We start from the raw sequence: 27048 nt of genomic DNA, 5'->3' as shown, positions 1-27048 counted from the left end.
CACATCACATTGATTCTCCTCCACAGACAGTTTTCAGTGATACCAGACTACACATCTCGCAGAGTAACTTTATTTAATGTTAAGGTATGCTCCCTGGGAAGCAAAAATATTTATCCAGGCTTTGAAAGAGGCAATTAAAGTTGGCCTGGAACCTCTGTCATCGGGAAAACAAATGTTAAATGTTTCAGACTGGTAAGCATTCAAGCCTGATGTAATGTCCTTATTCCTTTGGCTTATCAGAATAAATGATGTGGTAGCATTCCCTGAGAAGTTATCTTAAGTTTAATTAGAGGTATTCATACAACAAGAAAATATCATGATTAAAATTATTTATATGACAACCTATTTAAAACAGAACTCTTTGAAGCCATCCATTTTTCAGAGGAGCATGGCTGAGAAGGCCTGGTGTCATTCTCCAAATACTTTTTTTTTTTTACATACAGAAACCAGAGCACAAGCCATACATGATCCCACACCAGCTCAGAATACGAAGAATCAACTGGTATCCCTGGGGTTCTGTCCTTTGTGCACGGAGATGGGTTTGGCTTGGGGACACCCAGCTCACTGGAGTCAGTCCTCAGGCCCCATACACCATTTCCACGAATTTCAAGCTTTAGGGAGGGAGGGGTGTTGCATGTCCCACCTCTACTGCTCAACTCCTGCGATGCTGCATTGTAGCTGAGGCTTGAAGAGAAGATGCAAGTGCCATACACAGTTATTTCCCAATGGTCCCACCTCAGATTTCTCAATGGCAGAGTTTACTTTAGCAATACATTAGTTGATTGGTGATTAAATTGCTAGCAGATGCAAACTTTTTGTTAAGGTGTATTCTTTTTACCTTAGAAATACAAGGCAGTACCTTAATAAACCCTCCAGCTTAACTTTTTGCAGACATTTAGTTCACCATTACACACACACAACTGCAAAGACAATACATCAGATATTATATGTGTGTGTGAGCAAACCCATCTTCATTAACACAACGAAGGAGAAATAGAAAGCAAGGGATCACTTTAAAGCCTTAGTTTGAAAATTCTTAAATCTATATGCAGGTAAGTGTACTGTGCTCAGTGTCCAAACAAACCCAATCAGCTGAACTCACAGGAGCAGTCCTCTACACAGAAGGAACAATGAACAAAGATCCAGATTCCACCAAGGAAAACACAGTATCAATGGTACGAAGAAAATATGCAACATCTATTATAATGCACATCTTAAACATTTTTAAAAGCAATTGAGTCTAAACTTTCAACATTTCACTAAAAAAACTCCAAATCAATTAAATACACATAATATTGTTTAAGAAGTCTGTTAACCGCACCCAGAACATGACACAACATTTCACCCACCCACTGATTTCAAACTTCATAGAAGTTTAGATACACATACAACACAGAGTATTTTATCATTTACCATTTTCTAAGGAAATGACAAATTAAATTGGGACATAAATCCATGGTGTTTGCTCTAAACACATTCCTTCATAGATCACAATCCATATTCTCTGTTCTTTAAAAATACAACGAAACAGATTAGTCATACAAAGTAATTGTGTGTGTGCAGGCAGGCGTTTTTCCTCTTTTCTTTACATCCTGAAAGCCGTGCTGTGTCTCAGGGGCTCGCTGGCAGGAAGGAAGGCCTATAGGAGCCCATTTGAGAGCAGTTATGTAAACCCTGAAAGCTCCCAGCAAGGTCAATGTCCAGAAGACAGAGGTGCATTATGCACCACTTTGCAAGCGACCAAGTTTCACACATAAGCACCAGCAGTTGAAAGTTATCATGGACAAATAAATACATGCTACTGTTTTTCTTGTTTCAGAGGCCACCTTACAAGCCCTGCTCATTAAAATGAAACAAAACACAACTTACTAACTCAAAAATCACAGGCAAAGATTTTTTTGCTAGAGTCCTTTTGTTTTAATTTTAGCTCTGTCTATATACATCAATTTTCATCCAGAATTTTTTCTTTAGGATGTTCATTCTTGCAGAAAGTCATGTAGGAATTTTTCCCCCTGTATCTCAAAGTTGACGTGCCATGAAGAAATAAGGCTGAGCAGTGGCCACAGAAAACACAGCATAAAATAAACAGACAAAACACTCGCTGTTCCTTACAAGCCCTTAACACAGGAAGGTCAAAGTAACTCAATTCACTACGAACCAATAGATTCCCACTGTCCTGGTCTCCTACAGGGACCGTCAAGTTTCGTAGGAATAGACTATACCCGGAGCAGGATTTGTTGGCTGATTCGCAGCCATCACTGCTGTAGAGCAGTAAGTAAAATGCAGCTATGGGGATTACCAGTGCACAGTAACAATCACTCATCTATACCTCTCACAGTCCTTTCCTATCAGTAGCCAATAACAGGGTATTTCCATTTTCAAATTTAGTGAAATGAAGTAAAATGAAGTGAAATGAAGTAAATTGAAGCAAAAGAAGTGACTGTGATTAGAGTCCCCACCTGAGTCAGCTTCTATGGGTTCAAGATCAACATGTTCTCAAAGCACACAGCCTACAATTATATTTTCATCAAAAAAAAAGGGACCTCACAGTGCTACTGATACATTCATAAACTAAACTGTCTTTACTAGAAATAGAAACTTCCTAGGTCAATCAACTGTATATATTAGAAGAAATTTAATTTCCCCCACCATGCATGAAATACATGGAATTAACTTAATTTCTCATCCACCAATTTCAACTGGAATAACAGCACTACATGCTAAACTGGGTGAGCAAAGCATCTCACAGGTTTGCTCTGGGTGTCTACATGCCTGTTAAGACTCTGGGATATATACAATTTGTATACAGTCTGCTTTTGAGGACATCTCATACAGCATCAGAACGGCCCATCCATATGATCTGTAACCCTACAATTAACAGCACCTTTACACTGTCCCTGGCAGCCACATGCTTGCACGTCCTCGTGTTTTTACAAGAGCTTTATATTTAACATTGCATCAGCTCCATCACTTCAGTTTTTAAACGGTCTGGGAATATTTACTAAACTTGCAGCATGGTTATTTGGAAAATACTACACAATGGAAAAAGAAACTACATCACTTCCTATTATAGCTTTCATCAACTTATCCATTCTTCATCATAAATCTAATGTTCATTTGAGAGGTGCATTCGACTACACTGACCTACACACGTACACAATATTAGATTTAATTTCTGTGTGGTCATTACATTTAAGTTTAAGGAAGTTGGAGCACTCGCTGAACCAAGAGGATTTCTATAAACACATCCATTTAAATAGAGGGCATCAAGACACCTGACTTTATGAAACAAACATCTACCAAACAAACATCACTATTACTCTGTACAGCCAGGGTTTCCACTGAAAGGGTAAGCACAAGGCACCTAATCAGCACAATGGAAACAAGAGCAAAATCACAGCTCTGCTGTGTCTCCAGACAGAAGAAAACTCTTGGCAACTCAAAACACAGTGAACTCCTATTTAGGTGCTTAACAGGCTTTAATGAAATGATGCTTAAATATTTTTCTACTTTAATACTCCATAGGCAAAGGAAACACAGGTAAATTACTTTTTTTTTCAAGTTCAAGAGAGTGGAATCTATTTGCTGACATTAGAACAAGGGAAGAGAGACTGAAATGCCAACCAACCTCTCACACAGTTACAGTGCAGTAAGCAGCTCGAGAGCTTCCCGTGCACCAGTCATCTCCAACATTACAAAGCACCAAAAGCTCAGCTGAGGTCAGCAAAAGGAGATACTGGAAAGCAATGAACAAAGGGAAAGGTAACAACAGGGGAAAAATAAAAGTCACATGAATTATGGAGCTGCTGCTCAAACTAAACTTTTCCCAAACCTCAAAAGATGAACTCAAGTTGAACTGGTGGTTTGATGGTAACTTCGTTCCTCCTGATTCTCTTTCACTACATCTCATTTTGTCGTGTCCACTGACAAAAGATGACAAGATCTGCACAGCTTCTGACTAATTTCCTAAGATTCACACATGACTTCACCGAAGTCAGGGTGGGTTCACTTACCAACCTGATGCACACCCTTGCAAGCCCTCTTCCCAGAGGATACAGCTCCGTACGAAGCAGCTGCTGCCCATAAAATCTAGGCTGGCCCAAGCCCTGGAGACCTGGAGCCTGTGTTACTCACAACAGACACCCCGTGCCAGGGAGGAGCAGTCAGCAAAACCACGGACAGAACAGATCACACAGTTATTTGACAATACGTGCAAAGGAAACTGTTGCACGAGGTGCTTCTGAGGGCAGCTTCTGAATCACTTCTCACATGAACAATATTTGACATTTTTGGAACTGAACACACTTTTTATCCTGAAAAGGGGTGAGGGAAGACAATCCTGTTCCTCAGGGATGGAAGAACACAACTCTTCTGCACCGCCACAGCACCACTGTGATTCCTTGCCATGCCTTTCCAGAGTATCACCAGATGGGTAGCACAGACCATCAATTCCACACCAGGTGAACACAGTTCTCATTCCTAACTTCTCATTCTAGCAGAGATTCTACCTCACGCTTATGCACACTATGTAGAGCACTGTATTGGTTACTCAGCCATATTCAAGCTATTATTGTTAGTATTTTAGTAAATATAAGAATGTTTCAAAGTTCTAAAAGCTATTACTGCCCCTCCCTACAGCATCTTGTTCAACAAAAAGCCAAATACAGAAGAATACTGAAATTAGCTGTGAACTGTATAATCCCATTGTTCAATTTCATGGCATTTAAGACACTACCTTCCCCTCCTCACAAGTCTAGATGCTAATCCATGCTGTAACCTGATTTAATTTTCCAGATGACAGGATGGGAACATGCTACAATGGCATATTAGTGTAGCTATGCTGCTCTTTTACTCTCAACTTTTCTTACATCATAAAGTGAAGAGTTTTGCTTTTAAAAAAGGCATGCTTAATGACTTCTAAAAATAGCACAGCTCAAACTGGTCTGTATTTGAAGTGTATGGAAATCATAAAACCAGGGAAGTTCTTAAAAACATTATCAGAAAATACTTCCCAGAGTTAAATACACAAAATAAATACATATCAACCTGCTTCTTCCAACAAAAGTCAGCCAACTTAAATCATTCACATATATTCATCCCAAAGCGAGAAATACAATGAAAATTACTTCATTTTCCCTCCCTAGATGATTTAACTAATTCGCTTCTTTAAGGTCTTTAGAGCTGCAGTCCCTCCAAAATGGAATGGAATTCCATTCAGAGCAAATTCCATTTCAACACCCACTACACATTATAGTACTTATGCAGCACAACTAAAAAGCAACGTAAACTTCTTTCCAAACCTCTGCAAACTCCTTGGTGTCCTGTATTCAGTACAGCCGAACACTTCTGCTTGTCCCTAAACTGCTGCAGCCTTAGCATGCAGATAGCATCTCAGAGTGGGGGAAGAGAGGAGGAGGGAAGAAGGCAAGGGGGTGGGGAGTGGTAGAGAAAAAGGTGGGAGAGAAAAAAAACCCTTCACACACAAGGAAACAGACAAGAAACCTCAGAACAAGTTCTGGTAGATAATACCTATCGAATAAAAAATATGCTTTTCCTCCACGAGACTTCATTTTTGTCTTCTTAAAGTATAGAAACTTCTATAAGAATGTTTTAGAAAATGTATTTTTAAAAAACAACCCACCAAAAAACCCTGCAAGCCCCATGATGCTGCAAGCAAAGTCACCCCAAAAATCACTATGCCTACGAGTGAGCATACAGGTTCAGTCCTCAAACCTGAGGGATGCAGACAAAGCATTTCCCTAGCAGATCCCATTCCAAACAAACACTCCATCACTAGGAGATAGTCCTCATCTTTGAGACAAGCCAGGCGTAGGGAAGTGGACACTGACCCATCGCTCTCAGCTACTGAAGCTTTCGTGACCCATGCGCAGTCAGCAGCGTGAATCAGCAAGTGCTGTAAACATCAGCTGCTGCTCAGTGACTCCTCTGACATTAACACCATCACAAACAGACTTGCAAGTTTGCCTCTCTCTCTGCAGAACATTTGGAAGTCTGCCCTGCCAGTGCCAAAAGCCTCGCTGGTAACAGGAAAATGCTTTTCCCAACAGTTCAGTTTAGAAACAGAATTAAGGGTTTCAGCTCACACATGAAACGCTGTTCAGAGTTCACTAAAATGATCCAAAAGAGGGAAAGACTGAGAGCAAAGGCAACATAAAATATACATCACAGGAAACAGGAAGGGAGAGAGGAAACCAGAACAGATTAAGGAAATCACTATGATTTCCATAATTGTTTTATATTATTACACATGAAGAGCCACAGGGGCAGTGAGGAGCAAAACTTTCCTAGGCAGTGTTCAGCAGTATTTGTATGTTTTTTATTAAACCCTTCCAAAATAAAGCAGGTTAAGCTACAAGTTCCTTGTGGATTTTTACTTAAGGCTATATGCAGTTCTCCAAACGAAAGAGAATGATCTTTAAAATTCAAATTATTCTGCAGAATACAGAGAGGTAATAGCCCTAACAATACAAGAACTGGCAAAAGTTGTCAAAGTTGCCCTTATGCTTCAGTACAACTCCTACCCCACCTCCTCACACCAGCTCTCCATCCAGGGCATGCATTATCCATCACCAGCCTTACGACCCATTCAGAGCAAACCTTCACTGTGAGACTTCCACTGCTTCTAGCAGCCAAACCAACTTTCCACCCAGAGGGTCTTGGCTAAATTCTTTTTTAAAATCCTGTTAAAAACCTAATTACAGCTAGTGCAAAATACAAGCAACACTCACTTCTTGGGTAACCATAGAGTATTCTGAGTTGGAAGGGACTCATAAGGATCATCAAGTCCAAGTCCTGTCTCTACACAGGGCCATCAGAAGGCAGGAGAAACATTCATTGTCTTTCTCTTGAAGAAGAGACATTCCCTTCCTCTTTGCCAGCCCTAATCAGTTACTTGGTGCTATGTCAAGTTGTTGAACTGTCCAGATTGCCACTCAAATGGCATTTAGCATCACACCGACATCCCACTACAGAAAGGTAGTAGTTTGCTTAACTGGCATCTTCAGTTTCCTCTGGCACACTTACAGCTTTGTAAGACTCTTGTTTGTATTGTGTTTCAAATCTCTTCTGCACTATGAAGTCAGTTATCTCTCTCCCAAGAGACAAGCTCAGCTCTTCCCTTGCACAGGAAAGTTGTCACTGGAGCAGCTCAAGAAGTGACAGATTGAAGAAAACGTGTCAGAGACAAAACCTGATAAATGGCAAGTAAATGGATACTGGAGAAGGTATGCATCAGACTAGTTAGACACTTACATGAGTAAAAATGTTCCAACTTCAACTGCTATTATTTACTGGTTTGGATTCTTATACAGAATGGAGCCAGGTTTAATCAAACCTTGACCAGATCTTTCAATGGAAGTTGTGAAACAGTTGTGTTTCTGCAAGCAGAGTGCTCAGTATATGAAGTATGGTTGGGAATCACCTCTGTAGCAAATCTTAACTTCTTTTGTTTCATCCACACCAAGAAATCAGGGTTTTTTTAAAAAAAAATCACTTCTCTAACAGTATGGATTCGTTTCTCCTCTAGAAACTCTCTAAACTGTAAGAATAAGGAGATGTTAGAAAACATAACGTGTCTTCTGTGAAAACTCTCAGTCCTGGTGATACTGATGTAACTAAAGTTAGAGCTATAAAAAGGGGACGCAAAGGATAAAGCTAAAATAACCAAGATCAGAAAGAGAAGACAAAAGAAGTACTTATTTCAAGTCTTGTTTGTTACATGTTTCTCCCATCTTCATTTGAGGTCTTCAGATCTTTTATATGCAATGGTTAATTACTGTGGTGATACCTCAAGTCCACATTAAAGCACGGCTGATGAATCTTTTGAGTTTGTTTTACTATGCACTTAAGGGGATATTTCTCTTCATAACCATCTGTTCTTCAACCAACCCAGAAATTCAGTGTTACCGGAAATCTAAGCCAAACTCCAGGAGGCCCACAAGGAGCAAATTCTGAATGGATTATGGGGTTTTTGTGGGCTTTTTCCCCCCTGTAATTTCAGTCAGCAAGTTACACAGCAGCTAAAACTTGCAAAAAATACAATTAGCTAACATCCCAGAAATCCACAAGGCCTGGCTTAAAAAATTAAATATGAAGTGTTTTGAAACATTTTACAGGCTGCCTGTAACAATCATACAGAGGGTTTAAATGCAGGAGCTGAATAGGAACACCTACTTTGTTTGGTTTTAATAATTTTTTTTAAATTTATTTCTGCTTGATCAGTGTATTTTTTTTCTTGTAACCTTTTCATCACTCTATAAATTTAATAGAGATATGTTTCAAGTGCTCAGGCCACGAATACTGAATTCGTTTCACTCCTGCCTCTCTTTGTATTTATATTCTGAGACAGCAGAGTTGCCTGGTGACAGCCTCTTCACTTCAACAGCAGCTGGCAAGCCCTCCTTGTCCTGAAAATATGAAAGAAACAGTTAACTAATATTTCATGCTACAGTTTAAATGTGGTGATCTGGGAGTGCTGATACCACACAGGGGAGGATTTACTAGATAAGGTTTTTCTTAAGACTCAGAAGCAATAAATGAAGAGAAATAAACAGATCTTCATTAAATGCAGTAAGAATTAATCCAGAGTTAGTGCATCATCTAGATTTTAACACTATCAGACACAAGCAGTGCTTGTGTCAATCTGCCAATTTCACTTATATTTCTGGAATGCAAATTCTCAAGTTACACAAGATAAGACCAAAGCAAGTAGAGTTCTGACACTTTTACAAGAAACAGTCACCCTCTTTAATATTTACAAGACAAGTATTTCAAATTGCTTATGTATGCCTATCTGCTTTCCCAAGATTACTGCTGCTGCTGAAGGTTCAAGCATGTGTAGCCCAAAACAATTTCTAAGATAGCTTTTTTACAGCAAAGGATTTACATTTGATAAAGTGAGAGTTTATAGCATATTAATAAGCACCTTCGTTCAAAAAAACCCAACCCTTATCCAATTAATTTCAAGGGAAATTTTTATATAATGTCACATTTTCTACTTTCCTGTGTCAACCAGATGATTTTTAATTCTGTTTGTTGTTTTAAAGAAAGCCTGGCATAACATTTTAATGTCATATTGCTTTTCAGAAATACTTCATTACAAGGAGCTCACATAAAGCTACAATGTGGCCTTGGCAATCAATCACCTGCATTACAAAACTTCAACGAATTGCTAACAAAACAAACAGTATTTTGCAACAGGCTGCCAGGCTTTTCACTGCTAGAAAACAGTTTGAGTTTTGTAAATATTTTCCGGACTGCTTTATTTTCACCATTTTTTGTTCTAGTTTTAATGATGTTATGGCCATTGTAATTTGCTAATAATGAGTATTTTCCATGTACAGAACACTTCACAGTCATCTAACTTCTTTCAAAATCATTTTCCAAATTTCCCAAACAATAATAAATGCAGACAAACATATTATTAGGCAAATACATACAAGGACTGCAGAAACATGTTCATTGTTCTATGGACCGTCACATCCCAGGTTTAATCTGAACTGACTCAAAAGGCACTTGGGCCAATTCTAGCCAGCCAGAAGTTCTGAGAGTGTTGGGAACAATTCTAGGCAGCCATACATTCTGAGAGTGTTGCCCAAAGAAAGAACAGGGTGGGGGTGGTTCTTCCACAATCCTGTAATTGCCTCAACCACACAGATAAATCCTCCTTTGTCACACATGCAGCAGTGAGTACAAATTTCTCAAGCAATGGAACTTTATAGTGGTTAAAAGTGACCTTATTTCCATACTTCCAATCTGATGGTCTCAAACTGGCTTCAGTTTCAGTGTTACCATGTGTCACGTTAGCAGACTGCCACCAGCTCCCAAAGGCACTGCTCTGCACTACTGTCTGCACAGACCTCATCAGGGAATCTCCCTGCATAGCAACATAAGATTTTATAGAAAACAAGCTCTTCAGAATCATTTTGGGGGTTGATGGCTTCAAAGTTCCTATTCCTGCATCTCGGTTTGTTTCAGGATGCTGCAGTTGTTCAAATGGCAAGAATGCATTCAGTCAAAATGAAACTGTGGCTCAGAAAACTGAAAATCCCATTCTTAGTTCCATGGTTTCCTTTAGTGGAGATGTTAACTTAATTACTTTTTGGAATGTATAATGAAACACATCCCACCTATCACACACACAATGACTCATTCATGTTTCATTGTAACTGAAGGACAGCCAAGCCTAGGTTTTGGTGAGGTTGTTATAAAGAGCAATAGTACAGATGTAGCTTCTACAACAACGTACACACCCTTAAAGCTTCATGCTTCATGTATTTACAGCTGCAGAAATCTATGGTATCAGATGATCCTAACTGACCAATAGTTTCAGTGGTCACCAGCTCACTCCTAAGTTTCAAGGCATGCAAGACCATAAATAAAAACCAGCCATAATTTCAATGATACACTTCAAACTCAGTCTGGTACCCTTCAGCACCTGATTTCACCTCTGTGTTGCAGCATGAGCTGTGTAGCATGCCCATCTCAACCTACTGGTCAGAGCAGGGTTCATTCCATCAAAACAGTACTGGAAATTCAAAAGGGCCAGCAAGCTGCAACCAAGTTGAACAAAATATAAATCAGAGATTGGTCACACTGAGCCCCAACTACGGCTGCAGCATCGCTGGGATCTCACAAAGTCTGCACACTGAAGTGTTAAATAAGAGGAAAGTTTGTAAAAACAGGAAAAGCATTCAATATACTCTGCAAAAGCTGCTGTGGGATCAGATGTGTTGACAACAGATGGTGAACTTCATGAAGGGTATTCAAAACTTAGTGGGGGGAAAGAGGTCCTAACATGGAAAAAAACATCCCATCTAGCTAATGACCATGAGATGAAAGAAAAAATCATTGCACATCGAGCTACTCAGAGTGACTTCTGTCTTCTGGAGTAAAGTTCATTAACTGGACAGCATCGAGCGCTGGAAGGGAACTGTGGGTATACTTGCACTGGCAGTATTGACCTGGTTCCTATCTGCAGTGCTTTGGGCTGCTATTAACTAAGCTCACTGCAGACCACGTGTAATGCTGTAATAAAAAGGTGGCCTCTGATAAAGTGTGTTTAGCACACTTAAGGCAGTACTATCAGCCCGAAGAATAATTTGTTTTACATAAAGAGCAGCTTGCTGATATTCAGTGCAACCAGACAGGAAATCTATCAACTCAATAAAACATTTTGTAAGGTTTTTGTTACTGTAGAAAAGGCAATGCTATCAGAAGGATTTCAAATTCTAAACAGAAATGCACCAGGAACATTTTAAGATATTTGATACTTCCAAGATGTAGGATAGTGCATATCCAGCTATCAACATACCCCTGAGACAGCTGACTAGTCTAGATCCGAGCAAGAACATTTCATAATCGTGTTATATTTGTTTCATTGTCAGCCCTGGAAATCCGGTGTATGTTAAAGGAGCAATTTCATTCATTTAATTTCTTGCCCAGCTTTACTGCACAACAAACCCCCAACTGCACTTTCAGACCTTTACAAGAGCTCTGCCAGTTCTTTTGAACCTGTCCACCCTTAGGAGCAGATTTGTTGAAAACAGTATTTTCCTTCACTCCAACTCCAAAGGTGCAGTAAAATGCAACTTCAACCCATTTGCATCATTTTTCTCCACAGGTTGATCCACGAGGTGCTTAAGTGCTGATGGTCATCAACTCCCATTGTGTTCACATGCAAATCTATTGAGGGTGACCAAGGAAATGAGAAGTGTAACTTGTTATGGCCAGCTGGCAGCACAAATGTGGTCTCTGGTATCTGCACACCATCACTGGTTTGCAAGAACCTGCACACAGAACAGGAGGGAAAGCTGTGTCCTGTGGACAGTAAGTCCTCAGGAGCAACCTCTCAAAATCACCAAGAAAGCTGATGAAGCAGGACAGTCAGAGAGACATTTTCCCCACGGTGCTTGGCAGAAACACCCCTGGGCGCTGCACTGGCATCCTGCACACCATCATATGCTGAGCACTGATAAGCAGTATGATGAGGGGAAGCAGCTTTCAACAAACCTGAAGAACTACAAGTAAGCTCAAGAGCTGTAGTAGCTTTTATCACAGCCAAGCACACCTTGAGGAGCACAAACCCTTTTTTCATTATCTCATACCACATCTAACTGGGCCTCTAAGCTCTTGGCTCCCCAGCTGCTTTTTCCAGTTCTGAATTCATACCACTCTTGTACTCTCATCAAGAGAATTCAAAGTATCAACAGGTCATGTCTAAAAACTCTCCTTCCCATTAAACTCTCTTATTTGCCCTATATTCAATCATCCATTTCAGAGCACCAAAATTAACAGCATTTTCAGTAATTAACTTGTTGAGAAATAAACATATAAAGGGAATATCACCACACTAATACTTGATGCCATAACTGTTCCGTAGAGGCTGAAATGATCAAACTAGTGACAAAGTTCCCTCCATCTTTTTAGAGAAGAATATAGGTGCAATTTTTAAACATGAAAGATTAAATTAGAAGTTACCCACACAAACACAACTCCTTTTAAAAAGGCTCCAAACACTGTATTTACATCTGCAAGTACTCACTTTATTACTACAACCTTTATAACAGAGCTTAGGTTTGCTTCAAACAAAACAGGGTTCTCAGCGATAGAAGCACAAGAAAAAGCCCTGCATACAGTTAGTCTACAAAGAATTAACTGGATTAATTAGCAAGGGATTTGAGAAGCAGCTTGGAGCTAGAAAACCAAAACACTAAATTGTTTAAATACTTTGGCAATGGATCAAGGTTTCCAGGCAGCCCTATGTTCCATTCTCTCTTTTTTTCTCTTTTTTTTTCTCTTTTTCTTTTTCCCCCCTCGGTGTTTTAACACATTTAACCTGACGAGGTACTTTTTCATGAGATATGAATGACACTGTCAAAATACCAAAAAAGAAGATGTGAATTAAAAAATGCCACAAGCTGTTAGCAATTCTGCCAACATGTATGAACCCAGGCAACATTAATTAAAAATCAATAGCTTAGGACATAAATAGCTCTTATCTCTGTTATAGTATATATCTAACATAACTCTTTATTAAAGGAAAAAAAAAAGCCAATGTCTTCGCTATTATACTGACTGAATTGACCACAACAAAGCAAAAGAAATAAGGCAAAAAACACCGAGCAGAGAAACACACATGAGAAAGGGAGGACAGGCAGATGAATGATTGGAATGTCTCAACCTTGCACCATCATTACCACGTAACTGGCTGGAAACAGCCGTGCTGCAGATACTTGCAGGGTAAGTTGCCAGGAAGAAGATTTCAGGTTTTCAGTGCTAATATAATTCTATACAAAATCCTACTTGCCAAGGAAACAAGGTACACATCTTTCTGTCACCTAGAGCTTATTAATCAGTATCTGTATTATGTTTCTCAACCAAGTATTAAACTACTGTAAATTCTCTTATAATTACAAACTGAAGGTGAGAAAGGCAGGAAACTGCACTCAACTTTTCCTTCTTTACTGGCACAGTCTTCAACCTGAAGTTACATTAGAAGGAATCAAAGCTAAAAGATTTAAGCTAAATTAGGAACTTACACCACTGCTTTCAAAGCTGTTTCCAAGCTTACAGAGTGCCAAACACTGCAAAGATTTAAATCAAGTTTCTAACAAGAGTTCACTGAACAGACACCGAGCTAGATGCGTGGTTTGGGTCTGCTGCAACTCCTGGACAATGGAGCTGGGACTATTCATGTTCTTCCCAGTAGCCAGTATGGGGCTGCGCTTTGGATTTGTGCTGACAATGATGGTGACACCACAGGGGTGTTTTTGTCACTGCTGAGCAGTGCTCACACACAGTCAAGGCCTTTGCTGCAGGCTGGGGGTGCACAAGGAGTTGGGAGGGCCACAGCCAGGACAGCTGACCCCAGTGACCCAAGGGATATTCTGCATGATACAATGTCATGCTCAGCATATAAAGCTGGGGGAAGAGAAACATCCAGAGTGAGGGAGCTTGTCTTCCCACGTGACTGTTAGTGGTGATGGAGCCCTGCTCCCTGGGCATGGCTGAACAGCTGCCTGCCAAGGGCGGTGGGGAATTCATTCCTTCATTTGCTTTGCTTCTGTGTACAGCTTTTGCTTTACTTATTAACCTTCTTCATCTCAACCCATGAGCTGCTGCCCTCCTACCCTTCTGATTCTTTCCTCTTAGTTGCTGGCTGGGGTTAAACCACAACAAACAATCAGGAGAATTCAGACTTATAAACAGTTTCTACAAAAAAATTGCTGGTACAAAAAAAGAATACATAAGAATCATACTCAAATGGTATGGTTAAGTTCCATTTTCTTTTTGTCTGATGACCCCTGCATTACTCAATTACTTATTAGTGATGGACATACCAAATGCTTCCATCAAGACACAGTAGTCTAAGACAACTACGAAGAAGTCATCAATGCCTGTTTAGAGAAAAGCCTTTGAGTTCAAATCAAAAGAGAAAATTTCACACCTATTATGTAAATTAATTTTTCCTACCTTTTATTATTCCTTTGCCATAATCCCACCTCCCAAAAATTTAGTTTATTGATTAGAGTGCAGAACAAGGAAGTCAAAGGTTCTATTTATTAATTAAAGACAGACACCAAATGCCAGGGCGGGGAAGCAGGAGACTTCACTTTTCACAAGACCTTTCAGTCTAACTTTTCATTGAGCTACACTCAGCAATGACTTATCCTTCTGTGGGGCAAAGACGTGAGGGGGAAGACAAGGAGCAGAACAAAGGTTAATACAGAATTGCTGTATTTTGCAGGGGAACCAGTGCAATTATTTTAAGCTTTAAGAAATATTCCTGTTTCATAAGATTAACTTGAACTACCTGGATTCTCAACTGTTCACATTCCATCCCAGCAGTTGCCAATTTCAGTTAACATCATTTAAGACACCAAACCCAAGTTCTTGTTGCTGCACTTGATGTAACATAATTCTTCATCTAAAAAGTTAATTATAAAATCTTAATTTTTAGTTGGAGAGATACTTTAGAGCTCAGAACTGCTGCTAGCAGCGTTCCCCTAAATGCAATACATTGAAATTCCACCACGTTCCCCCAATAATGTTTTATGTCACTGTAAAAATAGAAATTATCAATTTAAAATTCACTCATCTTCTGCATTGAAGGTTCAACAAAATAAAACAATTCAGATGTTCCATCATCTGCCTCCATTTTATTTTACCATTATAAATTAAACTGATTATAAGACGCAGAAGTAATTTGTAAACTCTTTCAAAGGGCATGATTTACATTTTCCTTCCACAAAGATGAAGATAACCCCTAACATGCTCCACTTCTGTTAAATATTAAATCAAGATACTTACACTGCATATATAGCTAACGTTGAAGATATTTCTGATATGTTTTGGGATTACTTCTAGCATTCTAACACTGTTTATAATACTGGTGCAAATACTGTCACCAATAAAGAAACAAACATTAAAAAGGTGTCCTTTAAGCTTCCCTTTAAGGCATCTACCATAATCGTATAATTTGCTCTGGACATCATTAAAATGTAAAGTTAATGAGGATTCAGCTGAAAACAGAAGAAATGTAACCTATTTTCAGGCAAAACTTCTAACACTGCAATCAGAGGGAAAACCTCTTTGATGTCTCTTTGTCTCTTCTCATTAATTTTCTTTTGGCTTAAAAAAAAAAAACACAAAGGCTGTTTAAACTAAAAAATGCATAGAAGTTTAAACATGGTAATTATAGTCAAGCTGCAATGAGGTCATTAGGTTTTTAAAACTTTGAGATAAACAAAATTGAGATGTATGACTATTTTAAAAACATGTCAATACCCAATTTTAATTGTCTGTGTGATTGATACTCACGGTATTCTAAGGACCTAGTCTAGATACAGAATTGCTACGAGATGATTTAGTGAAGGACTAATCCCATAACCAGGGTGAACCAAAGCAATCAAGAAATACATCAAAATGAAAAGCACTGTAATTACTGTATTACTGGATACCACATTTGGCATTTCTAAGTGCAACAAAGCACGCTTTTCACAATCTCCATGCAACAGAGATGGCAAATCATGAGACTCTGCTGCTTTTTACCTCTACAGTTCATTAAAGAATAATGTATTGACCAAGTTAAACAATTCTATTTACTCTCTACATCTACTTTGGTTCATGAATAGTACCAAGGTACACACAAAGCTATAAACTGCTAATTCTTTCCAGCAGAAAATATCTGTGAGAGCTATTTAATTAGTACTGGTGGAATCTAAATACACTGAAGTGGTACGTATTGTTAGTGAATAATTTACAAGTAAAAATTGTTTTGATTATGATTTAAGAAAATTTAACTCTATTGTATATAAAAGAAGATGATAGATTATCACAAACACAAGAAAGGCATTTAAGCCATTAAGTAAAAGCAACAAATAAACAGGACAAACATAACATTATCTTTAGTGGAGAAGGACATTAATCACAATGAAGCAAAATAAACATCTGTAATGTTTTTCCATGTGCAAATATCACCTCTAGATAGAATGGGATGAGATGTGATAAATGTATTAGTCTGTGGTAATTTCAAATATGAATTTTAATGTATTTGTGGATGTGGGATGCAGCTTTAACAGAATTATGTACCCTACTGATTCTTTTTAACATGTTTGCTAAATTCCTCTTCAAACTAAACTCTGTGAATGACCAACTGGCAAGTACCATGTAAAACCAGATCCTACTTTAGATTCAGATGAAAAACAACTTCAGAACAAAACATCATACTTCATGGAAATGGGAGTTCTGGGGTTTGTGTTTTGTGCTGGGGGGAATGCTGTTGTAATGCAGTATGGCAGAGTTGATCCTGCCTTTCAGCACAGGCCAGATCTGTTGTACCATCACTTCAGCTGACAGCAGAACCTTATTTCCAATCTGACTGAGCTGTTCTTCATACCCCAGTATCCTCCCCACTTGCTTGCACTGCCCTCATCTCATATTCACAAGAAGATAAGCTACATGACTTAATATTATTTCAGTCAAATATCAAGATTGCAAATATGAAAAGTCAGGAGCCTGATTCTGCTGTCCACCTATACTGTGATACTTAATTATTTCACTTCACACTTTAGCATTTGACTTCAGTCTAAATCAGTTATTTTTGATAGGTGTTTTTCCAGAGCGGGGATCTGGTTTTAGAATCACTGGAACAAAAGATCTCAAGGATATCAAAAGTATCTTACAGGTCTAAACAGACATAAACGAAGAATAATTATTTACTTAAGAGATCAATTAAAAAGAGGTAACTACTATTTATATTCATAACTATGTCCTTTCAACAGAAATGATTATTCAAAGGAGCTAAAGGTGGAATTCAGTTAAACCCAGTAGAATGAAATGGGAATTTTGAGTGTAGTTCCCTTCGTGACCATTTAAAAACCTAGCACAAATTTTAAGTGTGAAAATTATTTTGGCTACAATATCCAAGATGGTGCTTCACAGGCACTCACTGAAAATCCTTTTTTAATTTTTCTCTTCCCCAGGGGTATGTAGTGTAGTAGCTGATGAAATGTGGGGCAGAACACTCATTTCTGGCACAGTAAACAGGACCCTTCACTCCTGCTCCTCATCACTTACCTGTCTCTTTCCACACAGATGATGTTCTACAGGGTACTTCTACAATCTTCTGTTATTTGACTATGAACACTATGCATCATTTGCTTTTAGTAGTTAGTTCATCAAACCAGAAAACTTTATAGTCTCCAAACAGCCAATCACAGAAGACTCCAGAAAAATCACAACCAACTGGTTCAGACTCCAGTGGAGTGCTGCACCCCCTTCATAGGCAGTGAAATGTCAGGATAGTAACAGAACATAATACAGTTCTTTATGAGTAAAGGTGTCTTACCAGTGGTACTCCCAAGCACGGCTGCAGGGACACATACCCCACACCCACCCTTGGCTGGGAACCAGCCTTTCAGGAAGAATGCTGCAGGAGCAGCCTTGTCTCTGGTAGCACAAAAGGTGGCTTTGGTTTTTTTTCAGCCATTCCTGAAGTAAAACAGTCTTGAGTTCATTTTACACCTATTTGATAATAATTTAACCTCAAACCATCTTTCTTTCTAACTCTATTTCAATCCTAAAAACAAAACAAAGAAGAAACCAACAACAAAAACCCACAAGAAAACCTGACAAGGTCTCTTTTTGTAGCAGCCCAGTACTGCCTCGGGCACTCTCATAGGCTTCTTTGTGCATCAGAGTTTACATTCTCTTCTTGCATGGAAGCAGCTATAACAAAGAAAATCCATAATAAAAATAGATCTAGTTCATCTTTTGCTTACCAAACTTGCTTTGTTTGCATGTGAAATTAGTGCTTTGGGTAGAATTACTAACCTACATAGTAATATCAACAGACTAATCATAGGCACAATTTCTAAACTCCAGTATTTCTATTGAGAACACTCATATGAAGCATCAGTACAACTGTGGATGGACCAAATGTCAGTCATTCCTGGGACGCTGCTTACAACATCAGTCAGAAAACCCCCAAATCGCTATTCTTAATCTACAGGGAGTCTACTTTAAAGCTGTTACTACTTTGCTTCTTTTTCATCTGAATGACACTCTAATTCAAAGTTCTTTACAGCAATGTCTGTATCTAGATTAACAGCTGACTGCAGATGCATTAAGCTTTAAGCAAAAGTTAACACTCATTAATGAGATTACCTGTTGTGATTAAATAAGGACAAACAAAAACAAACCACCTTGGAAATGTTTGTGGCTGAGCATGAACTGAAGTTAAAATTACTCCCTCAAATATAGCCACACCACCCTCTTTAACAACTTTTTGACTTTACCCAAAGTACAACCTCTCTGCAGGTCCTGGTGTGACTTTTAAAGGAGCACATTAACAGACAGCCAACTGCAACAAGTGCTTCAACGATTCTTAAATGCTTAAAATGCTGAAATATTAAATGTTTCAGTGGTATTTGGTATCTAAATTGAGCCCATCAAGAACTCTTTACAGAGAGCAACCACTCCAACTCCTCTATACATTCAAAGAAAACTGTAAGTACAGGTAGTGAATGAAAATAATTTGTTAAACTCACTAAAAACCCACCTCCCTACAAAAGTTTCGGTTTAGCAGTTAATTTCAACCTGCAGTTAAAAAGGCACTAGCTGTCAGTCAGTTTTCTCACCCGACTCTATCATGAAAAGAAAAACTGACAGATCACAGGAGCTTGCCTTTGTAAACCAATTCGGGAACTTTCATGCTTCTTATTTGTTAGGTTAAAGGTTAAATTGCTGACCTCTGCCCTCCTGCTTAGCAGCCTTTCCCTTTTTCTGTAAAGCTTTATTTTGGGGCTGTATTTACATGGATTAGTCTCTTTTCACGCTAAGAAGGAATCTGTTCACAGCCAAAGCCTTAGTTCTGGTTGTACAAAAAGCAGTCACAATTATTCAGCAGCAGACAATGACCATATTGTGGATTTACAAAAAAACCACCTCAGCCATGGCAAGTTCTGTCCTTGCTGCACAAAACAATAGAAGAAAAATCTTATCAAGCATTCAAGAGAAAGCAAACAAAGCAGGCCCACTGTGAACTTGATGAAGATGTCAAGCTCCTTTAAAAAAATATAAATCAACAAAAGAGTTTAAAGTCTTGTGAGTGAGACTTTCTGTGCTGATTTTTTCTGTCTAGTTAAACAGTGTCAGCAGTAGCAATATAGTGCAGACTAGTAAATACTTGTGAAATAGAAAAAACTCCAGACAGAAGTAGCTAAAGCATGAAGCAAAAAGGACACACAGGTCTCTTCCCACAAAATAACTCAGTGGAATGGAAGAACATTCAGTTACACCTGATAGCATCATTTTGGGGGGTTATTAAATCTAGTATCATCAGCTAAGAACACCTAAAAATGGTGTGAGATCAAATTCAGGATGACTTGAAAGACGAGAGTCTCCTATTTTTTCATAAAGCGAGTTTCTTCAGATTGTTACGTATTTGCTAAGAGCCAAACTGTGAACTGCCTCCAAACAAAGCCCTTCAGACAGCGCTACGTATTTGATCCGGACACTGCAGCTCTACTAAGTTCTTTGGGAAAATCTTCCACCTGGTTTGTACTTAGAAGAAAAGCGATCAAAAGGAAACAGAAACAAAGCAGCAGCTTAGGAGAATTAGAATTCCCAAATACTACCTTATCTACTTAGATTTGGTTACTTTTCCAATCCTGCTTTAGGAAGTTAAGTGTAGCAACATAATACCATAAGGATGGGATAGGAAATCTGGTTCAACACAAAGTCCTTATTTAATGGGAACAGACCTGAATTTTGCACTTCCTCTGTTATACCTAAACCTTCAGTATGTTACCTATTCCTCAGTACAGAACAGGCAGGCTTCAACCAACAAGATGTTTGCGGCCAGGTAAGGACTGCAAACTTTTGAATGACCAACCGTTAACTTAATCCTATTCCAGTAACTTTGCTTATGTTCAAGAAAATACTATATGGAAGCACTGCTCTATAATAAAAGTAGAATATAGGACAAAGATAACAATGAGGAGCAGCAGTATGTCTGTTTTGCAGAGACAGAAACCTGCTAGTTCTCTACCTGTGAAAGTCCTATCATGGAAACCATAGTGACAACTGTAGAATAATTTTAGGGCCTGAGCACATCGTGACTTCTCTCAGTAGAGTTAAGGAGTTCGATTAGATTAAGTTATAACATTTGTGATCTACTGGGAAGGGGGGCAGGACGGGAAAGAGCTATTACAACACAAGGCTAGAACATGAAAAGTAAAGAAGGAAGTACTTAAAGTACTCACAAGCTTCTAGTAGGAACAAGATTAGTAGTACATGCTACTCTCAGAGTCAATTCAAATGCAAATTTCATCCTTTCTCTCAAACAATGATAAACTCCCTCAGAGTTAATAGTTTCCTTCTAAGATTCATCTCCCTTTTCAACTTAGTGGTATGTTTTCCAGAAAAGAAAGAAGCACACGGCAGTCTTACAGCAAGTCCTTTTAAACTCTGTCATAAAAGGAGTAGTATAAACTACATTTCCTTTACTAATCCAGTGAACATTTGTTAAACTCTAACACACTTTGTCCGTGCCAGCATTTAGGCTCCTAACTTACCATCAGGTTTTGGTGGGGTTTTTTGTTGGTTTTTTTTTCTTAAAAAGAGAGAGAAAGAAATCCTTTAGCTGTACTAAACCATTTTAGCTTTTTCCTTGAACACACAGCAAGAATTTATGCTACACTCACAAAAAGATGAAAGATGAGGTCCTTGGAGAGAAAGGCCTTTTCGCTCACTACATGGTGGAGCTACAGATTTGACACACTTTCATAGCGTCTGCTTTGGCGAGAACACAAAAAGCCCATACAAAAGCACCCAGTCCTCCCCGGCAGAGGTGCAGGGGGGTGCGATGCTCTTGTGAGCATTCACTTTCAAATGTTCATACTTTAGAGACCATTTTGATCAGGTGCTTTAGACTAACAAATTCTCTTTTTCTGCATGAGCAGCTTGACAGTTAGACTGCAATCCTCTTCCCAGTCCCAACTAACAAGAGGCGATCTTCAGCTGAGGTCCAGCAAGATCCTCAAATTTGTCACATCATACTTCTGATAAAGGACTGGCAGCAGTTTTAAGATCATGAAGTGCTTTGAAGGGTAAAGGACAGATTTCTGAAGTAGTTAGTACGCTTTTGCTTTTTTTATATAGGTATTTAAACTATATTGCTAGTAGATTCTACTTCTACATCTCAAACCCAAAAAATCTTTTAGCCAAGTCTTAAAGAGAGAGAAATGGGGCTCCAATGAGCTTCACTCTACTTGAAAGCATATCGTGTCAATAGTATAGAATTGAATATCTAGAAGTGCTTAAGCTAATTTAAGCAATTATAATTTGTAAAAGAAGCAATAAAAGTTCTTCATAATCTACCTCAATTTCTGTGAAGTTTTACTATGAGATGCCACAACAAATCTGGAAGCTGAAGGGCTTCACCGTTCCATAAAATGTATTTTTCCCTTCCTTTATATATTTAAAAATGCAAAAGAAACCCTGTAAAACAGTAGGATTTTATACTAAGTGTCTATTTTGCTCTCAAATTATTACAAATTACATTTCAGTCAACATTTTCTCTGTAATAATACTGCATTTTCTAAATAAAACCATGACCTTTTTTTTCTCTCTCCATGAAAGCAAGCATGTGGGAGCTGGTGAGAAGCACTAGATGTGCAAAGTTCCTAAGCCTGACATACTTACACTTGACATCACAACACAGACTTCTCACTACGTAAGTTCCTTGTACTGCCACCATAAAGATGCAGACTCCATTCTTTCTGTTCCATTTTGCTGCCCAAGACTTTTGGTGAGAAGGCATCATCAACATTTTATCAGAAGAGAGTATGGACAAGAGAATGGTGCTATTTAATGAGGCTGAAAAGCTGAACATGATTTGATGCATTATTGAAATATTAACTGAAGAAATTCCAGACAGCCCAAATAAAATTAACAACCAAAAAAAAATGAAAAGAAATGAAAAGAAAGAGTGGTGAGAACAAAGTTAAGATAAAAGCAGTCTTGTATTTTCATTTGATTTTAGGGAGTCGAATGTTCTTTAAAAAAAACCCAACAGACACACACAAACCACACACACACAACCACACACACTACCTTACATACAATTAGCTAAGGGGAATCCCCAGCTTGCACAGACATCTCAATCATAAAGCAAAGAACTGGCTTGGTAACTGTCTTTTCTTAAGGAACTATCTTCTCTGTAACACATACTCAGTTACAGCTACCTTGCTCCTCAGTTCTCAAAGAGATCACATTTACATAGTGACCCGGTAATAAAAAACAATCTGTAAGTCCCCAAATAAGATCTACAAATACAACAAAGAACACCACAGACACAGATTTTCAGACACTGAATGCTGGAACTGTATAACATACTGAAGACTTCATGTGCCAGAAACATACAAATCACCAGTGCTGAGCACAGATGATCATTATTTCTAAACAATCTAGAGGAGAAAGGACAGAGACCACAGCTGAGCAGATCCAGTGGTCATTTTCTTCCTCAGATCACACATTTCATTGTGGTTTAGGTGAGTTCTGCCTGGATTGGAATAAAACAATGTTTGCTTTTTCAACTTCTCTGATTTAGATAAAGATCTCTCTTCATAACATATTAAAAGTACAAAACATCCTCCAGATGTTCTGGAAGCTTACATTTCTAGGAATCAGACCTTAGGATCTCAGGTTACTCAGGCTGGAAAGGCCCTTAGGAGGTCTCCAGTCTGACCTCCTCTCAGAGAAAGGCCAGGTGTGAGGTCAGACCCGGTTGTTTAGGCTGTGATCCAGTAAGTCCTGGAAACATCCATGGATGGATATTGCACAGCCTCTCTGAGTGACCTGATCCAGTATCAGAGTGTTCTCATGGTGAACACGTTCCTGATACTCAGTTAGAATGCCTCTTGATCCCATCTATGTCATTGGCTCCTGTCCTCCTGCTATAAAGCACTGTGAATAGGCCGGACATGTCATTCTGATGAACCCCTCAGAGGTATGGAAAGCTGTTACTCAGTTCCCTGAAGTCTTCTCCAGGCTGAACAAGCCCAACACTCTCAACATCTCCTCACAGTGAAGTGCTCTAGCTTGCTCACCACCCTGATGGCCCTCCATTGAACTTGTTCCAGTTTATTGATGTCTTTCTTGGAACACAGAACAGATTTTTTCCTGCTGCTGTCAACTGTCTTGGTAACAATATGATAGTCAATGGATATTGTTGCTTTCATTCATTTCAAAAGTTATTAACCACATCAATATTTAATGCAAGACTGTTAACAATTGCATAAGCAAAGAAGCTATTTGAATGTACAATTGTCTGTCAGTAGCTAATAACACAAGTGAGTAACTCCCATTTCAGCAAGATGCAAGTGAACTATGAAACACAATAAGGCTTTTAATTGTGGTTGTTATTTAACAGTCACATGGAAAACATCCTTAGCTACACAAACTTTTGAACAAAACAAGAGAGGCATGTTTTGCCACCCCACACTAGGGCTGTTACAGCTTTAGAGCAACTCATTCTCCTCAAGTTCATTTCAGAAGACTGATATGAGAATTAAGAGTACTGTAAGTGATCAACAGCACTATTATGCTACACACAATTTTCCAAAGCATTTGTCTTTGTTAATTTTGGGATCCATGACACGGAAAGAAAGTGTTTTATGCCTGATAGTTTGCTCCTTGCACACCTTTTATGTTTTATATTTTTGTTTTTCTCAACAGTAACTGCTCTTGTCGTTTATCAGACATTCCCTGACTGAGAGGAAAAAATGGGAAAAAAATGATCAATTTTCTTGGTCCGTTGGCTTAGAACAGCTAGCCAACAAGGAGAAAAGAGGAGGACTTCTCTAGGTCTGTATTTCTAGAATGGCTGTTTGCCTGGGATACTGCATAGCAGTTAAATAGAGTTGATGCTGCAGAGAACCAAACAACTTTCATTTAGAACAGGACAGAATATTTGGGGATACATAAATCTAATACTTTTGAGAATAAAGAACACCTCATAAATACAAAAAATACACTGGTTGGGGAAAAACCTTTATAAAGATTATTTAGATAATAACTTCAGAATACACAAGTTGTAAAAACAATTATTAAAACATTTTTTACAAACAATTTCTGAACATTTTGCACCTACAAATGCATACAACAAACCTAAAAATGCAACTAAGTGAAACTCCCACAGAATCAGTTGGTTTATGGAACAAAATGTATACTAAATTCTCCAATTAAAAACCTGTAAAGTAGTTTCCGTGCTTTTTAACCCACCTTCCCACAGCAGGGAATTAATCCCTCCAGGGGGATGCAAACAAACTTCAAAGAGAAGATTATACCCAGACACTAGTACTGTACAATGTAATGTTTATGGTCAAATTTGTTCAGATTTTCTGGCACTAGAATCCAGGTCAGATGTGCAGAAACAAAGACTAGTTATTAAAAGGGCTCCTGCAGTTACATCAAGTAGTGGTGATGGCATAGAGCAGTAGGACAAGCCAAAACTGTATTCCAGTTACAACTCCTATGGAGGCTTTGGCAGTAAAGGAGGGAGTTGCAGCTATTTGACTTTTGCTGATTGTAACAAACATATACAGATATAAAAGGAGGTAAGTGGCTTTCCAGTCAATAAAATCTAAAAATCCTTTCCATTGGTTCATTATAGTATATAATCAAGACACATATGATCATTTCATACAAGATAAAAGAAATATTACTTCAGTTTATGTTGAAAAATCATGATTTAATTTTGACATGTCTCTTTCTCATAACATACCAGAGACTGATCTCACAAAACAGTATCATGAACTAAACTCTGGGACTGTGAATCTCAATCCTTGCTTTTCCTGCCTATTTGATCAAATGCTTCAGGTTTTAAAGAAAAGTCCCATTAAAAGTTTACAAATATACTTATATGTGAGTTTCAGCAGCTATAGGACTTCTCTGGCACAAGCGTGGGAATACTTGTCAGAAATAAAACTACAGAAAAATACATGCATAATTATAGCTTGGTAACAATGTTTGATAAAAATAGTTAACCAAATCATAAGCCACATTCGTGCCTTATTTCTAGATAAAATCATTTGATCAAAGGAAGAACTCTGGGAACAGATAAAAATACTTCTCTAGAGAAGTAAGAATAGGAAGCAAAAATAAATTACACACAAGAATTTTTAAAGCACGTTTTGTTTTAAAGCAAAAATAAGGAGCAAATACAAATCTAAGAATTTCAATCCAATGAAGTTAGAGTTATTTCTATTTTAAAATACAAAAAAGGAAAAAGAATCAAAGAAATATAAAAGCAGTCCACAAACACGGATGGAGACAAGAAACTCTCATTGTTAGTCCTAGCTGTAACAGATTCTGCAGAACCAGTGATTAAGAGATCTTTAAAAGCTAGAACAGCCTAACATTAAATATACTTCATTATCTCACAATACAACAGTAGTTTTAGCCAATAAATAGACAGAACTGCAGTGCAACACAGTACCTTTCCCGATGCAGCCGATTCCGGAATAGGTTACTTCTGCATATACTTCAAAGGTAGTTTCTGGATTTTGTCTGAAATGGAAACCCAAAAAGAAAGTATTTAGCACATTGAGATTTTTTTTTAAAAGGGTACTTTCAATTACTCAGTCAAAAAGGGCTCTAAAAGCACATATGTTACAACAACTTGATAAACTAGATCTCTTGTCTTATAGTCTGCGAAGATTTCGCAACAGATCTTCCTGCCTGGAGTGTAACAAGACTCGACTGAAGCGCAGATGAGTCACTGTGAGCTCGGGGTCTCACAAACTTCTACAGAGGAAAAGAGAACCAAAATAATACAAATCAAGCACACAGAACCCTCACGTCAGTTCCATTGTGGCGACTACTCTGTGTTTCTAGATACAGAGATATCAGAGGCCGATCACTCAGAACTTTGCCTGAAAAACAAACCCATGCCCCTCAGCTGGCCACAAACCAGGCGCTTCAGTTCCTGGCTGCAACAGTCATTTCAGTTACATACACAACTTGCAAAAGCCAGTTCTTTTTATTGCACCTTTACTTTCTAATGAGAAAGTAAATCACCTATGTGCTAAATACAGGGATTTTTTTTTTCACAAAATATAAATAAATCCTGAATACTCTTTTCACCAAACTGAGTCATACTGTCCAACATGGGACGAGCCACCCAGATCCACATTTCCATTACTGTGACCCGAGTTCAACTTCACCACACTTATTTGCTCTAGGGAAAAAAAAAAAGCAGCTGCAGTCAAGAGGATGCACGGTCATTTTCTTCATCCAGTACTGGAAAGCTTAAGAGGCTGTACTTAGGATGAAGACTGTTCCCCTCTGTAATTCCTGTCAAAATGTTTCTCTCTCTTTGTAAAAAGAAGGCCATTCTGAAGAATATTACAAATGCAGGAGGCTTCACCTCACAACACTCCAGAGTCAGCAATCCAGAGAGTAAAGACACGGGTGTGACACTCGGAAATTATTCCGGACTCACCTACAAAATGTAAATGAAGC

General features: G+C 38.5%; 1 protein-coding gene across 1 annotated transcript in view; it reads right to left on the bottom strand.

Annotated features, from left to right (window-relative positions):
- Nucleotides 1-26396, bottom strand: part of DENND1A (DENN domain containing 1A) — a gene marked incomplete at its 5' end in the record, with an annotated part of 188530 nt that extends 162134 nt beyond the window's left edge. Inside the window, 2 exons of the mRNA XM_084272711.1 lie at nucleotides 26024-26094; nucleotides 26386-26396. Coding sequence (XP_084128837.1) covers nucleotides 26024-26094; nucleotides 26386-26396 — 82 coding nt within the window. The remainder of the gene's footprint in view (nucleotides 1-26023; nucleotides 26095-26385) is intronic.
- Nucleotides 26397-27048: the final 652 nt, after the last annotated feature.

This window comes from Gallinula chloropus, assembly GCF_964237585.1.
Source record: "Gallinula chloropus genome assembly, chromosome: 18".
In the NCBI taxonomy this organism is placed as follows: domain Eukaryota; kingdom Metazoa; phylum Chordata; class Aves; order Gruiformes; family Rallidae; genus Gallinula; species Gallinula chloropus.
The sequence above is the reverse complement of the archived record's forward strand: the minus strand, read 5'-3'. Positions and strand labels throughout refer to the sequence as shown.